The sequence below is a fragment of the Malaya genurostris genome, chromosome 2 (assembly GCF_030247185.1).
Source record: "Malaya genurostris strain Urasoe2022 chromosome 2, Malgen_1.1, whole genome shotgun sequence".
Taxonomy (NCBI): domain Eukaryota; kingdom Metazoa; phylum Arthropoda; class Insecta; order Diptera; family Culicidae; genus Malaya; species Malaya genurostris.
The window spans coordinates 157,012,927-157,031,772 of NC_080571.1; the positions used below are offsets into that span (position 1 = coordinate 157,012,927).

At 39.2% G+C, this 18,846-nt stretch overlaps 2 protein-coding genes and 2 long non-coding RNA genes across 5 annotated transcripts in view; 2 read left to right on the forward strand and 2 right to left on the reverse strand.

Annotated features, from left to right (window-relative positions):
• Positions 1-1,208: 1,208 nt before the first annotated feature.
• Positions 1,209-5,106, forward strand: LOC131428926 (uncharacterized). The gene is made up of 3 exons (XM_058592984.1): positions 1,209-1,454; positions 1,512-3,914; positions 4,888-5,106. The coding sequence occupies exons 1-3, from the start codon at positions 1,209-1,211 to the stop codon at positions 5,104-5,106; spliced, it is 2,868 nt and encodes a 955-aa protein (XP_058448967.1).
• Positions 5,107-6,583: 1,477 nt separating this feature from the next.
• LOC131432493 (uncharacterized) lies at positions 6,584-8,357 on the reverse strand. Its single transcript, XR_009229877.1, has 2 exons — positions 6,832-8,357; positions 6,584-6,770 (listed from the first exon to the last, which is right to left on the reverse strand). It is a non-coding gene; the product is annotated as an uncharacterized LOC131432493 (long non-coding RNA).
• Positions 8,358-12,856: 4,499 nt separating this feature from the next.
• Positions 12,857-14,736, forward strand: LOC131431849 (uncharacterized protein K02A2.6-like). The gene is made up of 2 exons (XM_058597760.1): positions 12,857-13,573; positions 13,653-14,736. The coding sequence occupies exons 1-2, from the start codon at positions 12,892-12,894 to the stop codon at positions 13,856-13,858; spliced, it is 888 nt and encodes a 295-aa protein (XP_058453743.1). The 5' UTR covers positions 12,857-12,891; the 3' UTR covers positions 13,859-14,736.
• Positions 14,737-18,645: 3,909 nt separating this feature from the next.
• Positions 18,646-18,846, reverse strand: part of LOC131430353 (uncharacterized) — a 28,458-nt gene continuing 28,257 nt past the window's right edge. For both annotated transcript variants that reach the window (XR_009229514.1, XR_009229513.1), the window contains one exon: positions 18,646-18,832. This is a non-coding gene — a long non-coding RNA (uncharacterized LOC131430353). The remainder of the gene's footprint in view (positions 18,833-18,846) is intronic.

Below are 18,846 nucleotides of genomic sequence, written 5' to 3' on the forward strand. Positions count from 1 at the left end.
ATTTTCAACAGCTGAACGTTCGGTAATCAGTTCGGTAATCTAATCGATTACCGATCGTTCGGTAATTGCTGAACTGTCAAACAACTACCGTAAACTGTAAACCAAATGGATCTAACAGATTGTTCGGTAATTTTTGTTTGTTTGTTTTCCTTTGGTTAAAATTCTGGATTTTCGGATTTTGTTAACGCTCTGATAAGCCCTTCCGTCTGGCACCACAAAATGTGATCCACAACCCGAAGATCACTTGGTCTCATTCACTCTTAATTAAATAGTACATTCGTTTCATTGCACTGATAACCAGGTAGTACTAGGCAAGATCGACTACCTTTCGGGATCGTTCGTTATCGATATATTCACCACTGGTACTATCGTATCGCATTCAATACGAGGCCAATATCAGCTACTGCACGTGTCATCACTGAACAAAGCTATTAGAATAAATTAGTGAATTCTGAAACATAGTTGGTTGAGTTTGAAATTCGAAATCAGGTTTTTAGATTGATCTAGTGTCATCAAGGTTTTCACCAACGGTCTTAGTAAGAACATTAACATTTTTTGGTCCTTCGAACCGGATAATTTAAACCGGTGGACCGTTGGGCGATCATTCGACAAAGAGTGACCTATTCAGTTTGGCATCGCGTCGGTTTGAACAATAGTGGCGTCAGTAAGACGACAAAAGACCGCCATATAGTACTGCTACATTATTACACTTTTTACCGCGTGGTATTGGAGCCTGCCTACTTTGAACCACGAGCTTCGGATGGATATACGGAATCTGGATCAGCGGAGAAATTCGACATAATAAAAGATTAGAAGGGAAGTACAAGCTTGCATGTGATCTGTGGTGGCGTCATGTATGAGACGTGCACCAATGGAAAAAGGTGGTCATTTTCAATAAAAATTTATACAGATAAAACTCAGTTTTGCATGCGAATTTTGTGATCCCTGAGTTTGAGATTGACGGATGGTCTTGGTTCTGCTGGCATTATTTGGCTCGTTTGTTCGCTTGGTCGGTTCCCATCGCTGCAGTCAAATTTATTGAGTTGATTAATTTTCTGTCACCTCTGGGACGTCGAGTTGAATCGCGGATCGCGTCGAGTGGAACAAAATTTGTGAATCTAAACTGTGAATTAAATTGTTACATTCTGAGTGCAGTGCAGTAGTGATATTGATTGCAATTGAATAGTTTGGGTGTGCTTAGTGCAACAATGTCCAGTGAATTAAAGGATTTGAAACGGCAGGAGAGACAGACACAAAGCACCTTCAATGGTGCCAAACAGTTTTTGCAAAAATTTAAGGTGGAGAAGCATACAAGTCAGATAGAAAATCGTTTAGAGCTTCTGGAAACAGCGATGAAAAAATTCTACGTGGTTCGAAGAAAAATTGAGCTGTTAACTGACGAAGATGACGAGAAGGAAGCAAGCGATAGCAAGGAAACAGTTGAAGAACGTGCTGTTCGTTTGGAAACCCTCGCGGAAAGGCGAGAAATTGAACACTCTCAAATTATATAGAACGCCGAAGATCTATTCTGTGAGCTGAAGTCGTTACTGCAAAGTTTGAAACCAGCTAACACACCTACACAAGTGCCCGCCGACGTTGCACCTACTCCAATATTACCTACTACCAACTCGGTATCAAGAGTCAAGCTTCCCGATATTCGTCTCCCTAGCTTTGGAGGCAAAACAAGTGACTGGGTCACATTTCGTGATATGTTTCAAAGTTTGATTCATCGCAACGATCAATTGAATGCAATCGATAAATTTTCGTATCTTCTATCATCGTTGATCGGCGAAGCGTTGCAAGAGATTTCGTCAATAGAGATGTCGGTAGTTAACTATCCAATTGCTTGGGATTTGTTGAAGAGACGTTATGAAAACCGAAAACTGATAGTAAAGGCTCATCTGGATGCGTTATTTGCTGTTGAACCGATGAAACGTGAAAACTACGAGGCGTTGAGTCATCTTATAGGCGAATTCGACCGTAATTTGCAGATGTTGGAGAAAGTTGGAGAGGATTCGTCTCAATGGAGCACAATATTAGTTCACATGATCTGTTTGAGGCTAGATCAGGCTACGTTACGACACTGGGAGTCACACTATAGTTCGAAAGATGTTCCAACCTACGACGCCTTGATGTCATTTCTTCGAAATCAATGTTGCGTCCTTCAATCAATTGCTCCACCTAAATCGGTTCACAGTGAAACAAAGAAACCGAAGTTCACAGTGTCTCATATATCTGTACAGTCTTCCAATCGATGTCCATTCTGCGGAGAAGCTCAACATTCTGCATTTAAGTGCCAGAAATTCATCAAATTGAAGGTGTCTGAGCGATTCGAGATGGTGAAACGTTGTCGGTTGTGCTTGAATTGCTTATCTCCGACGCATCTTGTTCGGTTTTGCACGAAGGCATTCTGCCAACATTGCCATCAAAAACATCCAGAATGTAAGAATTCTGGATCTTTCATCGGAGGGAAGTCGTCGTCGACAGCACCGCAAACCGATCCCTCCGTCCCACGTGCACAAAATCGGCAACAGACAGCGAACATTCAGCAAACACAAACACTAGCCCAGATCCATACCACACTCACTCAGAACACTGGATCATCTACAAGCTCATTACACATCGCAAACGCAAATTCGCAACCGCAAACACACCCACCACCCACCACAGATCGTACTCCCAATACAAACACTCTAGCTGCAAACATATATACACCACAACGTCAAGTTTTACTATCTACCGCTTTGATTCGCGTATCGGATTTCTACGGAAATGCACTGATAGCGAGAGCTCTTCTAGATTCTTGCTCAGAATATTGTTTCATTACTACAACGCTTTTCCAAACGCTGAAGTTACCAGAGACTGCCAGTACACTGTCCGTAGGAGGAATCGGTGGTTCTATAGTCAAATCTACAAAGAGCGTAGAAGCGGCGATAGCTTCAAGATCGTTGGATATTTCATCGTATTCGGAAAACGTTCAGCTTCACGTATTGCCGAAACTCACCTCGAAGCTGCCATTGCAGGCGGTCAACAGTCGGACTCTCGCCATTTCGGCAGGCGTCATTTTAGCAGATCCAACTTTTTGTGAACCTGGATCTATAGATCTCATAATCGGTGCTGAGTATTATTACGATCTACTGTTATATGAAAGAATGAAGTTGTCAGAAAATGGACCCATCTTACAAAGAACCGTCTATGGATGGGTTGTATCTGGACGTGTACCGGGTACAAATTTGGAGATTCCAAGAACCATTACACATACGTGTGCATCAATTGATCTTCGGGATCTTCTCGCTAAATTTTGGGAACTAGAGTCCTGCAATAATCGAAGCACTCATTCGGTGGAAGAAACGATGTGTGAGGAAATATTCGACAGAACAACTGTTCGTGACTCAGATGGAAGATTCATTGTCACACTTCCTAAGAAAAACTACGTTATTGATCAATTGGGTGACTCAAAATCTATCGCATTGAAACGATTCTTCGGTTTAGAAAAAAGACTTGCTGTAAATATCACATTGAAGAAGTTATATAGCGAATTCATCGAAGAATACTTATCCATGGGCCATATGCGAGAAATTTATGAGAATGGCGGTGAAATGCTTTCTTACTACATGCCCCATCATGCTGTAATCAAACCCCACAGCACTACGACGAAGCTACGTGTCGTCTTCGATGCATCTTGTCGATCGTCTACAGGAGTTTCCTTGAATGATGGATTGCTTGTGGGACCGGTAGTGCAACAGGATTTGTTGTCAATTACCTTGAGATTTCGTTCTCATAAATTTGCGTTAGTAGCTGATGTAGCAAAAATGTACCGTATGGTAAAGGTAGCAGAGGAAGATCAGCCATTGCAACGCAATTTGTGGAGAAACGCACCAAACGAGCCAGTGAAGATCTACCAGCTGACTACAGTAACATATGGTACCGCATCTGCACCATATCTTGCGACCAAATGTCTTCAAAGGCTAGGTAGTGAAGGCACACAATCACATCCAACAGCAGCCAGAGTAGTAGCAAATAATTTTTATGTTGATGATCTGTTGACGGGTACAGACAGTATAGAAGAGGGAGTCATCAGCGCTCATAGATCTAACGAATTCGGCTGGGTTCAATCTGCGAAAATGGAGTTCCAATAGTCAGGAGCTCCTCTCCTCTATTCCTTCAGAACTTAGAGATGATCGTGCCATACTAGAACTCGATTCGTCCACATCTACTGTCAGACGCTGGGAACCGGCAAATGATTGCTTTAGATTCGCCGTGCCACACTGGAGTACAGAGTCAATTATAACCAAGCGACTAGTACTGTCAGACACAGCTCGAATTTTCGATCCCATTGGTCTCATCGGCCCAATCATCGTTCAGGCCAAAATCTTCCTCCAGAAACTTTGGATGCTGAAATCAGATTGGGATGAACCTTTGCTACTGGAACTGCAAAATTTTTGGATTCAGTACCGGTTGAATCTCTCAGCTCTCGAAACATTTTCTGTTCCCAGATGGATCGGCTTCTCTAGTAACTTGGTTTCTACGGAGCTTCACGGTTTCTGCGACGCTTCAGAGGCTGCGTATGGTGCTTGCTTATACCTTCGATGTGAGGCAATTGATGGATCAGTTAGCGTTCGTTTGATAATGTCTAAGTCTCGAGTAGCCCCATTAGAAGATCTCAGTCGTAAGAAAAAGAAACAATCCATTCCAAGATTGGAATTATCCTCAGCGTTATTGCTGAGTCATCTGTATGAAAAGTTATGCAGTAGCTTCGAATCTCCAGGCAAGGTTTATTTTTGGACGGATTCCATGATAGTTAAGTGCTGGTTTTCATCGTTGCCATGTCGTTGGCAATCTTTCGTTGCTAACCGTGTATCTGAGATACAACATATCACCAAAAAGGGAGTTTGGAATCACATTGCCGGTGCAGATAATCCAGCAGATATTATATCGCGGGGTTTGACACCCGCTCAGTTGCAATACCAACCACGATGGTTTGAAGGTCCACTTTGGATGCGCCAGCAACATTCAACCTGGCCAAAGTCAGCGGACGTAATGTCTCCACCAAACAGTCCACTGTTAGAAGAAAAACCTACCGCATCGCTTCCTGTTCACACATAACCTCTGAATAACTTGTTTTTGCGTAAATCATCGTTTCCTGATCTTGTTCGAATGGTAGCATGGATACGTCGCTTCATACATAATGCGATGCCTAACAACCGCACTAGAAAACGGTTAAATTATTTATCTTCTGTGGAATACGACGAAGTAGTGATAGTTTTGGTTCGAATTGCACAACATGAGAGTTTTGCGGAAGAAATAGCATCTTTGTCTAAGGGAGAACCTGTAAAGGCATCATCCAAATTATCAGCACTGAATCCTCGTCTGGTTAATGGGATTATTTAAGTTGGTGGACGATTATCTCATGCACCAGTGTCCGAAAGTCGTAAACACCCTATGATCATTCACCATCAACACCCTTTGACGAAGCTGCCATTCTCAACTCACGCCCATTAACACCTATGAGCAATGATCCTTACGATTACTCTGCATTGACACCCGGACATTTCCTGGTTGGAAGGCCGCTCACAGTAGTTCCTGAACCAGATTTACAAGCAATTCCCGAGAATCGTCTATCACTTTGGCAACGGACACAAAGTTTCGTTCAGCAGCTATGGCGGAAATGGAAAACGCAGTACCTGTCAGTAGTGGTCGTCATCATCGTCGGTGCTCAGTGCACCCGCGGAGGCCAGGAGGCCTCCGCTTCAGGCAAGTTCTTATAATGCTCATCATTTCGGTTTAAAAAGCACCCTATGTTCTGTTCCAGAGAAACTACATCAATTGAAGGAAGATAAGCACAATTCGAATACGGTTACAAACACCCTGTCAGCGTAGTCCAGTCATGACGTCATCCGAAAATAGCAATATCGAAATCAACACGAAACTTCATCTCATCACTCACCCAGGAACAACATCCATGCACAACTGAACATACAGTCCATCAATTCCAGTGAATCACAGTCACAAACGGTCAACCAGATGCTGTCATTCATCATACAAAAGATAGAATATGAGTTATTAATTGAATATGCAATCATGATACATATTACGTAGAATAATGCTAGTTTAGGATAGCAGGTAAAACAAAATTATATTAGATAAATTTGAAATCCAAGCGATTTCGAGGCGGGCGGCATGTTAACGCTCTGATAAGCCCTTCCGTCTGGCAACACAAAATGTGATCCACAACCCGAAGATCACTTGGTCTCATTCACTCTTAATTAAATAGTACATTCGTTTCATTGCACTGATAACCAGGTAGTACTAGGCAAGATCGACTACCTTTCGGGATCGTTCGTTATCGATATATTTACCACTGGTACTATCGTATCGCATTCAATACGAGGCCAATATCAGTTATCATTAGCTACTGCACGTGTCATCACTGAACAAAGCTATTAGAATAAATTAGTGAATTCTGAAATATAGTTGGTTGAGTTTGAAATTCGAAATCAGGTTTTTAGATTGATCTAGTGTCATCAAGGTTTTCACTAACGGTCTTAGTAAGAACATTAACAGATTTAAAAAAAACAACACATATTAACAAAAACGAATGAAGAAAATGGTTTTATTCCACGAGAAATTTAAAAAGTGTCAGATGTTCCGACTGACCGGAATTATGAGCGCCTTCCAAATCCGTCACAATCCGTCGAGTCCAACAAAAATTACCCTTGAACGATTTGTGTTGGCAGCAAGTGGACAAGTGATACAAAATTATTTTCCGCCTATAAGTAAATAAAAAGCTGTTAGTGGCTCTAATGTCTTAAAAACTTTTATTACCTGTACCTCAATCCAATCGATGAACCCTTCAACATTTTTTTCGTTTGGTTAATAAAAAGACACTCACTGAATATTTTAATAACTGTTTGACAGTTAGTTTCATGATAATCGGTTTTCACAGATGTTCGGCTATTGGAAGATAACTTTACCAAACGGACAGTATGATTTTTACCGTTTTCGGCGACTATTCAGGTTTACCGTATCAATTGTATATCTAATACAGAATTCTGTAATGAAAATTAAAGTTAAACTGATCGTTCGGTGAAAATTTGCATAATTGTTGTAAAATAAAACCCATGTACCGAAATATCGGTTATTACTATAGATTACCGAAAGTTTTCGTCAAAAATATTACCGAATAAAGGAATTAAATCTTAGTGTGTATATTTCGAACGGATTTGATGAATGGATGTTAGAAAACGACGTTAGAAGCCGTTTCAAAATTCAAGATGACGACTTCCGGTTCATCGATATTCGTTACAAACCATCACAATATGAGTATTTTTTGAACGGATTTGATGAGTGGATGTTAGAAAACGACGTTAGAAGTCGTTTCTAAATACAAGACGGCGGCTTCCGGCATATCGATGTTCGTTACAAACCATCACAATATGAGCATTATTCGAACGGATTTGATGAATGGATGTTAGACAATGACGTTAGAAGCCATTCCAAAATCCAAGATGGCGACTTCAGGTTCATCGATATTCGTTACAAACCATCACAATATGAGTATTTTTCGAAGGGATTTAATGAGTGGATATTAGAAAACGACGTTAGAAGCCGTTCCTGAATACAAGATGGCGGCTTCCGGCATATCGATATTCGTTACAAACTATCACAATATGAATATTTTTCGAACGTATTTAATGAGTGGATGTTAGAAAACGACTTTGGAAGCCGTTTCAAAATCCAAGATGGCGATTTCCGACATATTAATATTCGTTACAAACCATCACAATATGAGTATTTTTCGAACGAATTTGATGAGTGGATGTTAGAAAACGGCGTTAGAAGCCGTTTCTAAATAGAAGATATTTTTCTAAATACAAGTATTTTTCGAACGGATTCGATGTGTAGAAGTTGAAAACGATACTTACAGTCGTTTCAACATTCAAGATGGCGGGAATGAGACTGAGCTGCATTATCTTTTTGGTGCAAATTTCATTTTTGGTTATAAACTGTCATAAAGAAATTCATAACGACGTATTCGTGATTGTTTTCATTTCGATACTCTTATAAATCTTATATTGCTGCTGTGAATATTAATCGAAAATCACAACATTTAAACATTTACTAGATGCATAGGGTTGTCGACCAGCGCAAATTTTCAATTTTTGAAAAAAATATGTAAAATAGTAATTGAATAAAAGATTAAGTCTTTAGAGTACAATATTAACTGTATTCATGTACTTTAAAAGGGCATAGAGTTTTCAACCAGCAAAAATTTACTACTTTTGAACAATTTTTATTTTTATTTCAATAAAAAGTAAAGTCAATAGTTAAAGAAATTTACCAAGAAAAACTTCAAAATTAAAAAAAAATTAATGCATTAGTTGAAAAGTGGATGGCGGCTTCCGGCATATCGATATTCGTTACAAACCATCACAATATGAGTATTTTTCAAACGGATTTGATGAATGGATGTTAGAAAACGACGTTAGAAGCCGTTCCGAAATCCAAGATGGCGTCTTCAGGTTCATCGATATTCGTTACAAACCATCACAATATGAGTATTTTTCGAACGGATTTCATGAGTGGATGTTAGAAAACGACGTTAGAACCGTTTCTGAATACAATATGGCGGCTTCCGGCTGTAGAGTTCGGTACATCTCGAGTACATCTCTGTTGATAAAAAGAGAAGAGCAAACCAAAAGCAGAGTAGTAATAAACCAGAGTGTAAACTTAACAAATGCCACGGGGGCAGAATAAATTGAACGGTGCATCCGGATGGTCGCAGATCTGTTGTACTGCCAGAAAAGCGCGTTATTTTGTGCCCATTAAATATATCCGAAAACACCTCCCACGTTTCGCAACCATTACAGATTTGGCACAGCCGGTACGATCAAGGAAAGGTGAGTAATGTTTTGGATGAGGTTGCTAATAAGCGACATTAAAAGAAAGAAATCTATCAGGTGAAAATGGCCGTCCAGAGTCTTTTTTTTTCTTTAAACTAGCAAGTCACTAGAAGCACACACAAGAGTAATCAAGATAGAGAGATTCGTAGCTAGACCAGCGATCTGCTGCAGAGCAGGAAGCCATAAGAGTTCGCATAGACGGATATGAGAGAAAGAGTGAAATATAGCTCAACATATAATGCTTTCCGAAGAGAGAAATCAGTGAGGCCAGTTGGAACTGTAGCACAAATCAAAGAGAAAAAAAAAGGAAAAAACGCCTGGATATTAATGGAACTAGGCCAGCTGAAAGCTGAAGAGTGAAAATATTTTGTTAGGCCAGCTGTAAGCTGAAGGACGTTGGATTTTTTTTCTCTAAAGGTGGACGATTGTGTGTGGTTTCTTTTGTTGTGCGCAAATTCAGCATATGCTTGTTTTGGCTGCCAAACAAACTGATTTTTTGTTTGATTTGTTGAACAAAATAAGTGCCATAATAAACTCCGGAATTCAAATATTCTTCGTATTTCCGATGAATATCGGGCATAAAGCAAACTGGCCTCTAGAGCCATTCAACGATTCTGTGAATGGACAGGATCTCAGGCGAGAATGGGAAGAGTGGCATCGGTCGTTTAAACTGCTATTGGAGTTGAGGAAAATTGAAAATCAGCATGATAAATTAGTACTTTTATTGTCACTGGGCGGACGTGGATTGCAACGCATATACTACAACCTAGGCCCAGTTTGTGATGAAATTTATCCGGAAGCGGTAAAAGTTCCACTCATGCCGACGGAAGAACCGGAGTATGATAATGCAATCAAACGGTTGCAAAACTTTTTTGTTGGTAAACGCAATGATCGTGTCGAGTTAGAGCTATTTCGTTCGCTGAAACAATCCAGCGACGAGTCGTTCAATAATTTTGTGCTGAGACTTCGTATACAAGCATCGCGATGTGCTTTCACAAATCGAGAGGAAATGGAAATCCTACATCAGATTACAATGGGAGCTAAAGATGAGAGAGTTCGCGACAAAGGCTTCAGTTTGGATGAACTAACAAATTATGCTGTAAATCGAGAAATACTGATGAAACAGAAGGAAAAGTTGAAGTCATTTAGTGAAGAACTTGTTCCGGCTGGAATTGCTACCATCCAGTCGAGACGATTGCCGCGATCTAAGTTCGCAAACTTTCAAGGTAGTTACACAGCTAATCGAGGTTTTCGTGAAAATTTTCAACGTCGTAGCGTCGATTCAGATTGCGGGCGTTGTGGCTCAAATCGTCATAAATCAGATTCACATATCTGCCCAGCACAGAATGCGAGATGTAATAAATGCTTTCGTACAGGCCATTTCGCACGGAAGTGTAATAGCGGAAAGAACTTCAAGTCAAGACAACACCAACAACGATATCCGAATCCTGGAGAAACCAATTCCCTTGAAGGAAGCATTGAATGGAATGAGACTCTCCCGACTCGACCAAAATTAAATGAAACGGCGAAGGTAGATGATTAATTGAAACATTCACTATCCATGCTCCAGTTTGTAGTTTATCTAGTATTGCCACTAACTGTTTTTTTAACATTTTAAACCCTTATTTTTCATTCGAAGGCTCGAAGGATCGTGCCACGTTTTTTTAAATGTTACGGATTAATAAACTAATATGGTATTTTTTTCAAAAAAAAAAAAAACTTTTTGTTCTTATTAGGAAAGTAATCTTCCCAGAAACGATGGAACAGTAACATGTTATGTAGACAAATACCCAATAAACTTTCTCATCGACTCTGGAGCCTCGATAAATACTGTAACCGAAGGAGCGTGGCGTACACTGAAAGAAAACAAAGCGCATATTTATAAAACCAAATTTCAATGCGATCGACAATTCAAAGCATACGCAACCGATACCCCATTACGAGTTTTGATCGTGTTTGAAACATGGGTTTCAATTAACGAGACAAAACCCCGAAGTTATGCAGAATTTTTTGTTATAGAAGGTGCGAACAAATGCCTCCTTAGTAAGAGAACTGCAGAGGAACTCAAAGTATTAAAAGTGGGACTAGACGTACAAACAGTGGAGGATAAGGATGTACCCTTTCCGAAATTTCCAAATATTCAGGTTAGGCTGTCGATAAATAGAAGCATACTTCCTAAGAAAATAGCTTATTTAAGAGTTCCTGTACCCTTAGAATCGAAAGTGGATGATAAAATTGCTGAAATGCTACGTAGTGATATAATTGAACGAGTCAAGGGCGCACCAGAATGGATTTCACCGATGGTCGTTGTGCCTAAAGGCAGGCTGATGTTAGACTTTGTATTGATATGCGATATCCAAATGAAGCTATTCAACGCGAGCATTTCCCACTCCCAGTGATAGAAACATTCTTAAACAAGTTAAGAGGATCTGTATATTTCTCAAAGTTGGACATTACTTCAGCATTCCACCATATTGAATTGCATCCTGAGTCCCGACCAATTACTACATTCATGACAGCTAAAGGATTAATGCAATTCAAACGATTAATGTTTGGGATCAACTGCGCGCCGGAAATTTTTCAGCGCATTATGTCCGAAATGCTAATTGGAATTGAAGGGGTCATCGTGTATATTGATGACATTGTTGTAGTTGGGAAAACTCTTTTTGAGCACGATTCACGACTTGAAGAAGTTTTAGATGTACTTAAGGAAAACAATGCAAAGCTGAATGATGCTAAATGTGTATACCGCGTTAAAGAATTGGAAATATTGGGCTTTAAAGTCAATGCGTATGGTATAAGTCCTTCTGATGAGAAAATTGAATCTATAAGAAATTTTCGTCGGCCTACAACTAAAGAAGAAGTACGAAGCTTTCTTGGACTTGTCAATTTCGTGGGTCACTTTATTCCGCGTTTATCAACACGTAGCGAACCATTACGTCGATATATCCGAGGAGATGACAATCTATATGGCGAAGAGCAACACAAGGCATTCAACGATCTTCGTGATGAGCTGTCAAATGGAGTTCAGAAGCTTGGATTGTATGACCCTGAAGATATCACTGAGTTATATGTCGACGCCTCACCAGTAGGCCTAGGTGCTGTTCTGGTACAGAAGGATAAGTGCAGCGTACCACGAATTATTACTTTCGCTTCTAAGGGTTTAACATCCGCCGAGAAAGCCTACCCACAAACACAACGTGAGGCGTTAGCTGTAGTCTGGGCGGTGGAAAAGCTTTATTTATACCTGTATGGAATTCATTTCACAGTTTTTACCGACCACAAGACATTAGAGTACATTTATGGTGGGACGTATCGCGATGGTAAACGGGCCTGCTCCCGAGCCGAATCGTGGGCGCTCCGCTTACAGCCTTACGAATTCAAAATTAAACACATCCCAGGAGTATCAAATATTTCCGACATATTATCAAGACTTTGTCCAGCATCTGAATCAGCGTTTGATGAGGAATCAGAGCACTTTCTCTTTGCGGTGGGAGATGGTCCGTTCGCCATAACATTGGATGAAATTATTAATGAAACCCATCGTGACGATATACTGGCTTCTGTAATGAAAGCCTTGCAAACGAATGAGTGGCCCAGCAATTTATTTAGATACCAAGCATTTCAGAACGAATTGGGAATTATTAATGGTGTATTGGTGCGAGAGGAAAGAATTATTCTTCCACTGAATCTAAGATCTAGAGCATTATCAATCGCACATCGTGGGCATCCTGGAGTAGTTTCCATGCGTCGTATTCTTCGCGAAAAAGTATGGTGGCCATGCATGGATAATGACATAAGCAACACAATACAAGAATGCGCAGGATGTGCAGCGGTGAGCAAAGAATATCCTCCTGAGCCAATGATAAGGAAGAAATTACCGGAACGAGCGTGGCAAGAAATCGCAATAGATTTCTTTTCGGCGAAGGAATGCGCCACTTTCTTGGTTGTTGTGGATTATTTCAGCCGATTTTTGAAAGTAATAGAAATGAAGAGTACAAACGCCTCTAAAACTATAGAAGCCCTAGAGAATATATTTTCGGAGCAAACCTATCCAGAGACTATAAGGAGTGATAACGGTCCCCCGTTTTCAAGTGAAGAATTTGCTCGATATTGCTTGGAAAAAAACATCAATTTGATTCGTACGATACCGTATTGGCCTCAAATGAACGGGTTAGTCGAGAGACAGAACCAAGGGATTCTGAGAACATTACGCATAGCAAAGGCCACGAACAGTGATTGGCGTAAAGCATTGAAAGATTATGTGTTCATGTATAACACCTCCCCGCACTCGGTTACAGAAAAGGCTCCTATGGAGCTATTGATGGGTCGGCCAGTGAAAAATCTGTTACCATCTCTTCGAACAGAACCACGATTACTTCGAAATGATGAGGTAAGGGAAAGAGACGCAATAAAAAAAATGCAAGGGAAACTGTATGCAGATAAACGCAGGCATGCTAAAGCTTCAGATATTGAGGTCGGAGACACAGTTATAATGCGAAACTACGTGACGGGAAAGCTAGAACCGAAATTTCGGCTTGATCGCTTTAAGGTGATTAAAAAGACCGGTAACGATACAATCATCGCAAACGATGAAGGTTTGATATATCGACGATCCGCCAGCCATCTGCGAAAGTGGCCCTCGCCAGAATTAACTGATGTATGTAAAGGTATGTGTTAAAATAACGACCATAATAATGAATTTTACAGTGAAAAATGGTTTAAAATACACTTTGAATTCATTTTCAGATTTACCCTCAGAACCAGCTAATTATCATTCTTCAGCTTTAGATCATCGTAATCAAACATCAAAAAACACCACCGATATTTCTAAAGAGTTGACACCCGAAACGCAATCAGAACAACAAAAGTCTCACTTTAAAACAGCTGCACAGGATCAGTTATTAAAGCGCCCCAGCAGGACCAGAATCCGACCACAGCGATATAGTCCTTAAAATAATTCGGTGTTATAAAACCGCAAGCTAATATGGGCTTGCAAAGTACTTCCTTCAAGGTAGAGAAAGGATGTAGAGTTCGGTACATCTCGAGTACATCTCTGTTGATAAAAAGAGAAGAGCAAACCAAAAGCAGAGTAGTAATAAACCAGAGTGTAAACTTAACAAATGCCACGGGGGCAGAATAAATTGAACGGTGCATCCGGATGGTCGCAGATCTGTTGTACTGCCAGAAAAGCGCGTTATTTTGTGCCCATTAAATATATCCGAAAACACCTCCCACGTTTCGCAACCATTACACCGGCATGTCGATATTCGTTACAAACCATCACAATGTGAATATTTTTCGAACGTATTTAATGAGTGGATGTTAGAAAACGACGTTAGAAGCCTTTTCTAAATAGAAGATTTTTTCTAAATACAAGTATTTTTCGAACGGATTCGATGAGTAGAAGTTGTCGACTTACAGTCGTTTCAACATCCAAGATGGCGGGAATGAGAATGAGCTGCATTATCTTTTTGCTGCGAATTTCATTTTTGGTTATAAACTGTCATAAAGAAATTCATAACGACGTATTCGTGATTGTTTTCATTTCGATACTCTTATAAATCTTATATTGCTGCTGTGGAAGCGATCAAAAATCGCAGTTTTGTGGTTTTTCAAACAGAAGTATTTTGGCACAAGCACACCAGCATAATGTAATCGCTTGCCTACTGCTGGTTGTCGCTATCATCAAAATTTTCGATCGTTCTGAATTAAATGCTAGCGAGTGATGCTGGTGAAGAAATTCAAGATAGCGACAGAATGAAAATCTTGCACTTTTTAACGAAATTCATGATTTGTTCCGATAAATTGAGACAATATAAAAAATTAAGAATACAGATAGTAGTAGTAGTATATATTGATAAAACAATAAATTTCACATCAAAACAAATGTTCATTTCGTTCAAATCAAATAAAAACAAATGCATATCCTGTTTAGAACGATTCAAGTAGGATTTCTTATTGTTTGTAATATGACAAATGCTGATTCAAAAATATGTTTAAGAAGTATTAGGTTTGGAATGTTCTGTTATTGCGTGCAACGATTCTGTTTTTGAAATCCAAGGATTTCAAAGACGAAGTTTGCTGGGACAGATAGAAGAGTATACATTTAAAAACCAGAAAAAAAAAATTTTTTTTGGTACGACTGTTGACAAGTGTCTTCTTATTAGACGTTATCAAAATATGCGACAATTTTCTTATTTTGCTCTTAAATCGCAATAAGATTATAGCAATAAAAAGTCCATTTGAAAATGTATGATGTTTTTCTACCACAAATCAAATTAAAAATAAACTCAATCGTATCGTGCAACATTACCTGAAGCGTTACGATGTATTCTTAATATTACCAATTGAAATCGATTTACTTTCCGATAAGTCGTGTCCGCATCGTAACTCGTACATACAAGTAGATGAGAAAATGTCAAATTCGCGTGAAAATAACAGCACTGCATACAGGGCTTGTATTGTGAATCCGCAAACAAACGAAGCAACAAAAAAAAAACACCCGCTGAGAACACTTTGCTTGACATAACTCAATGAGTCCTATATTAGAGAGAAACTGGATGCGTATGGATGGAGTATATGCTACTGAGCAGACCAGTTCCCTTGCTTGGTAAATTGCCTGTGCTCTCAGTCTCAATTAACACATGAACTGAGCAATCTATGGCAATGCAATGAAATGAAAGGTTCATTTTCGTTAGTACTGTACGAGAATGAAGAACTTTGCTTCACGGCGTGCTACAAGATGCGAAGCAAGGTCATACAGGCAATATTTACGGTGTTTTTTAGTGTAGGTTGGCAGAAATCATTTTAGAACATAACGTTTGTACTCCAAGACCAAATTTGATCACATTTCAAAAATATTTTATTCATTTTATAGCATAAATTTTGCTGGTGTGCTTGTGCCAAAATACTGGCTGCCAGCAGAAATGCAAACGAACCATATCGTAATCATAGATCAATATTGGCATTCTTTTCCAATCAATTCATGTTAAATTTTTTTTCGAAATTTGTGAATATTCGTTGGTATAAATCCCTATGTGCCGAATCTAATGATTTTCGATCACTTAATTCCGTTATAGTTCAAATATAATTACGATGTTATTTCTTCAAAAATTGTTTGCTTCCGATAAAGTTCAAAACTACGATTTTCGATCGCCTCCACAACAGCAATATAAGATTTGCAAGAATATCGAGATGTAAACAATTTATTTATAACAGTGTATAACCAAAGATGAAATTCGCTCATTCTGTCCACCATCTAGGATGTTGAAACTACTGTAAGCATCATTTTCAACTTCTAATCATCGAATCCACTAGAAAAATACTCATATTGGAATGGTTTCTAACGAATATCGATATGCCGGAGTTCGCCATCTTGGATTTAGAAACGGCTTCTAACGACGTTTTCTAACATCCATTCATCGAATCTGTTCTAAAAATACTCATATTGTGATGGTTTGTAACGAATATCGATGAACCGGAAGTCGCCATCTTGGATTTAGAAACGGCTTCTAACGACGTTTTCTAACATCCATTCATCGAATCTGTTCTAAAAATACTCATATTGTGATGGTTTGTTACGAATATCGATGAACCGGAAGTCGCCATCTTGGACTTTGAAACGGCTTCTTATGCCGTTTTCTAACATCCACTCATCAAATCCGTTCGAAAAATACTCATATTGTGATGGATTGAACGAATATCATTACGCCGGACGTCGCCATTTCGGATTTAAAAACGGCTTCTAACGTCGTTTTCTAACATCCACTCATCAAATCCGTTCGAAAAATACTCATATTATCATTATTTGTAACAAATATCAATACGCCGGAAATCGCCATCTTGTATTTAGAAACGGCTTCTAACCAAATTCAAATTATAATACGGAATACTTCGACAAATTTTCAAGGACACATTTTGCATCGTGCGGTACACTGTCATGATACACTGTCAGAGTGACAATGTACTTTAACGAGTTTTCTATAAAACTAGCAACACTGAAGGGTAAGAACAAGTTCACCATAGTTACTGTTTAGTGTAGTGAAAAATAAACTTGAACTATGTTGTTGTGTATGAGATATGGTGAGAATTTTAATTGTATGCATTCCTATTATTAACGTTCTGTTACTTGCAAGGTTTAACAGTTTATTTACCTATAGATCAGTTTTGGAAAGCACTTTTGGAAACACACTGAAATGCTTCTTACGAAAAACTACCATGGGAACCGACAAATGCAAAACTGATTTCCTAGCACAGATTAATCAGACGCTAGCAATGTTCTTAAAACGGGCAGAATGGTTATGTAATTCTCAAGCAAATCATTGTCTCCAATAATATCCACATCCGCTTCGAAACCAATTTATATGAATCAAATGCCTATTGATTTTTCTACAAGTGACTATTACAATAATCTCAAAACGTACACATTTGGCAGATTATCACTTTATTTACCCGTAGTTAGCACTTCAATGGAAATCGTTTCGAATGCTAGGCTGACTCACGGATTCGTCATTCCTCGCCGGCAGACCAACGGAATCGGTCTCCAAAGTGATATGGAATGTTCTCAATCCAACTGCATGTTCCACTGTCTAGTCTGTTGGGGTTGCCGCTAGCTCAACATTTGGTTGCGATCGTCATAGTTAAGGCTCTTCATGAAAGTGTACCGGGATATGATCGGTTGGAAATGACCGATTGATATATATGCGAAAGAGGTAACGAAAATTGTCACAGTCATCTTAGCAATTCGACTCCGACAGTTTACTTGGATGATCTGATTCGTGATATCATGTGATTCATATCGTGATATCGTGATTGTCTTCATTGGTTGTATCACCCGACTAATGTATGTAGTGGTCGTCATCATCGTCGGTGCTCAGTGCACCCGCGGAGGCCAGGAGGCCTCCGCTTCAGGCAAGTTCTTATAATGCTCATCATTTCGGTTTAAAAAGCACCCTATGTTCTGTTCCAGAGAAACTACATCAATTGAAGGAAGATAAGCACAATTCGAATACGGTTACAAACACCCTGTCAGCGTAGTCCAGTCATGACGTCATTCGAAAATAGCAATATCGAAATCAACACGAAACTTCATCTCATCACTCACCCAGGAACAACATCCATGCACAACTGAACATACAGTCCATCAATTCCAGTGAATCACAGTCACAAACGGTCAACCAGATGCTGCCATTCATCATACAAAAGATAGAATATGAGTTATTAATTGAATTTGCAATCATGATACATATTACGTAGAATAATGCTAGTTTAGGATAGCAGGTAAAACAAAATTATATTAGATAAATTTGAAATCCAAGCGATTTCGAGGCGGGCGGCATGTTAACGCTCTGATAAGCCCTTCCGTCTGGCAACACAAAATGTGATCCACAACCCGAAGATCACTTGGTCTCATTCACTCTTAATTAAATAGTACATTCGTTTCATTGCACTGATAACCAGGTAGTACTAGGCAAGATCGACTACCTTTCGGGATCGTTCGTTATCGATATATTTACCACTGGTACTATCGTATCGCATTCAATACGAGGCCAATATCAGTTATCATTAGCTACTGCACGTGTCATCACTGAACAAAGCTATTAGAATAAATTAGTGCATTCTGAAATATAGTTGGTTGAGTTTGAAATTCGAAATCAGGTTTTTAGATTGATCTAGTGTCATCAAGGTTTTCACTAACGGTCTTAGTAAGAACATTAACAGATTTAAAAAAAACAACACATATTAACAAAAACGAATGAAGAAAATGGTTTTATTCCACGAGAAATTTAAAAAGTGTCAGATGTTCCGACTGACCGGAATTATGAGCGCCTTCCAAATCCGTCACAATCCGTCGAGTCCAACAAAAATTACCCTTGAACGATTTGTGTTGGCAGCAAGTGGACAAGTGATACAAAATTATTTTCCGCCTATAAGTAAATAA

Coding starts and splice junctions, on each gene's coding strand:
- LOC131428926 (XM_058592984.1), top strand. CDS start 1,209: ATGTCCAGTGAATTAAAGGATTTGAAACGGCAGGAGAGACAGACACAA. Junction 1,455..1,511: donor AAACAGTTGAAGAACGTGCT/GTTCGTTTGGAA, acceptor CAAATTATATAG/AACGCCGAAGATCTATTCTG. Junction 3,915..4,887: donor AGATCTACCAGCTGACTACA/GTAACATATGGT, acceptor ATCACCAAAAAG/GGAGTTTGGAATCACATTGC.
- LOC131431849 (XM_058597760.1), top strand. CDS start 12,892: ATGAAGAGTACAAACGCCTCTAAAACTATAGAAGCCCTAGAGAATATA. Junction 13,574..13,652: donor ATTAACTGATGTATGTAAAG/GTATGTGTTAAA, acceptor ATTCATTTTCAG/ATTTACCCTCAGAACCAGCT.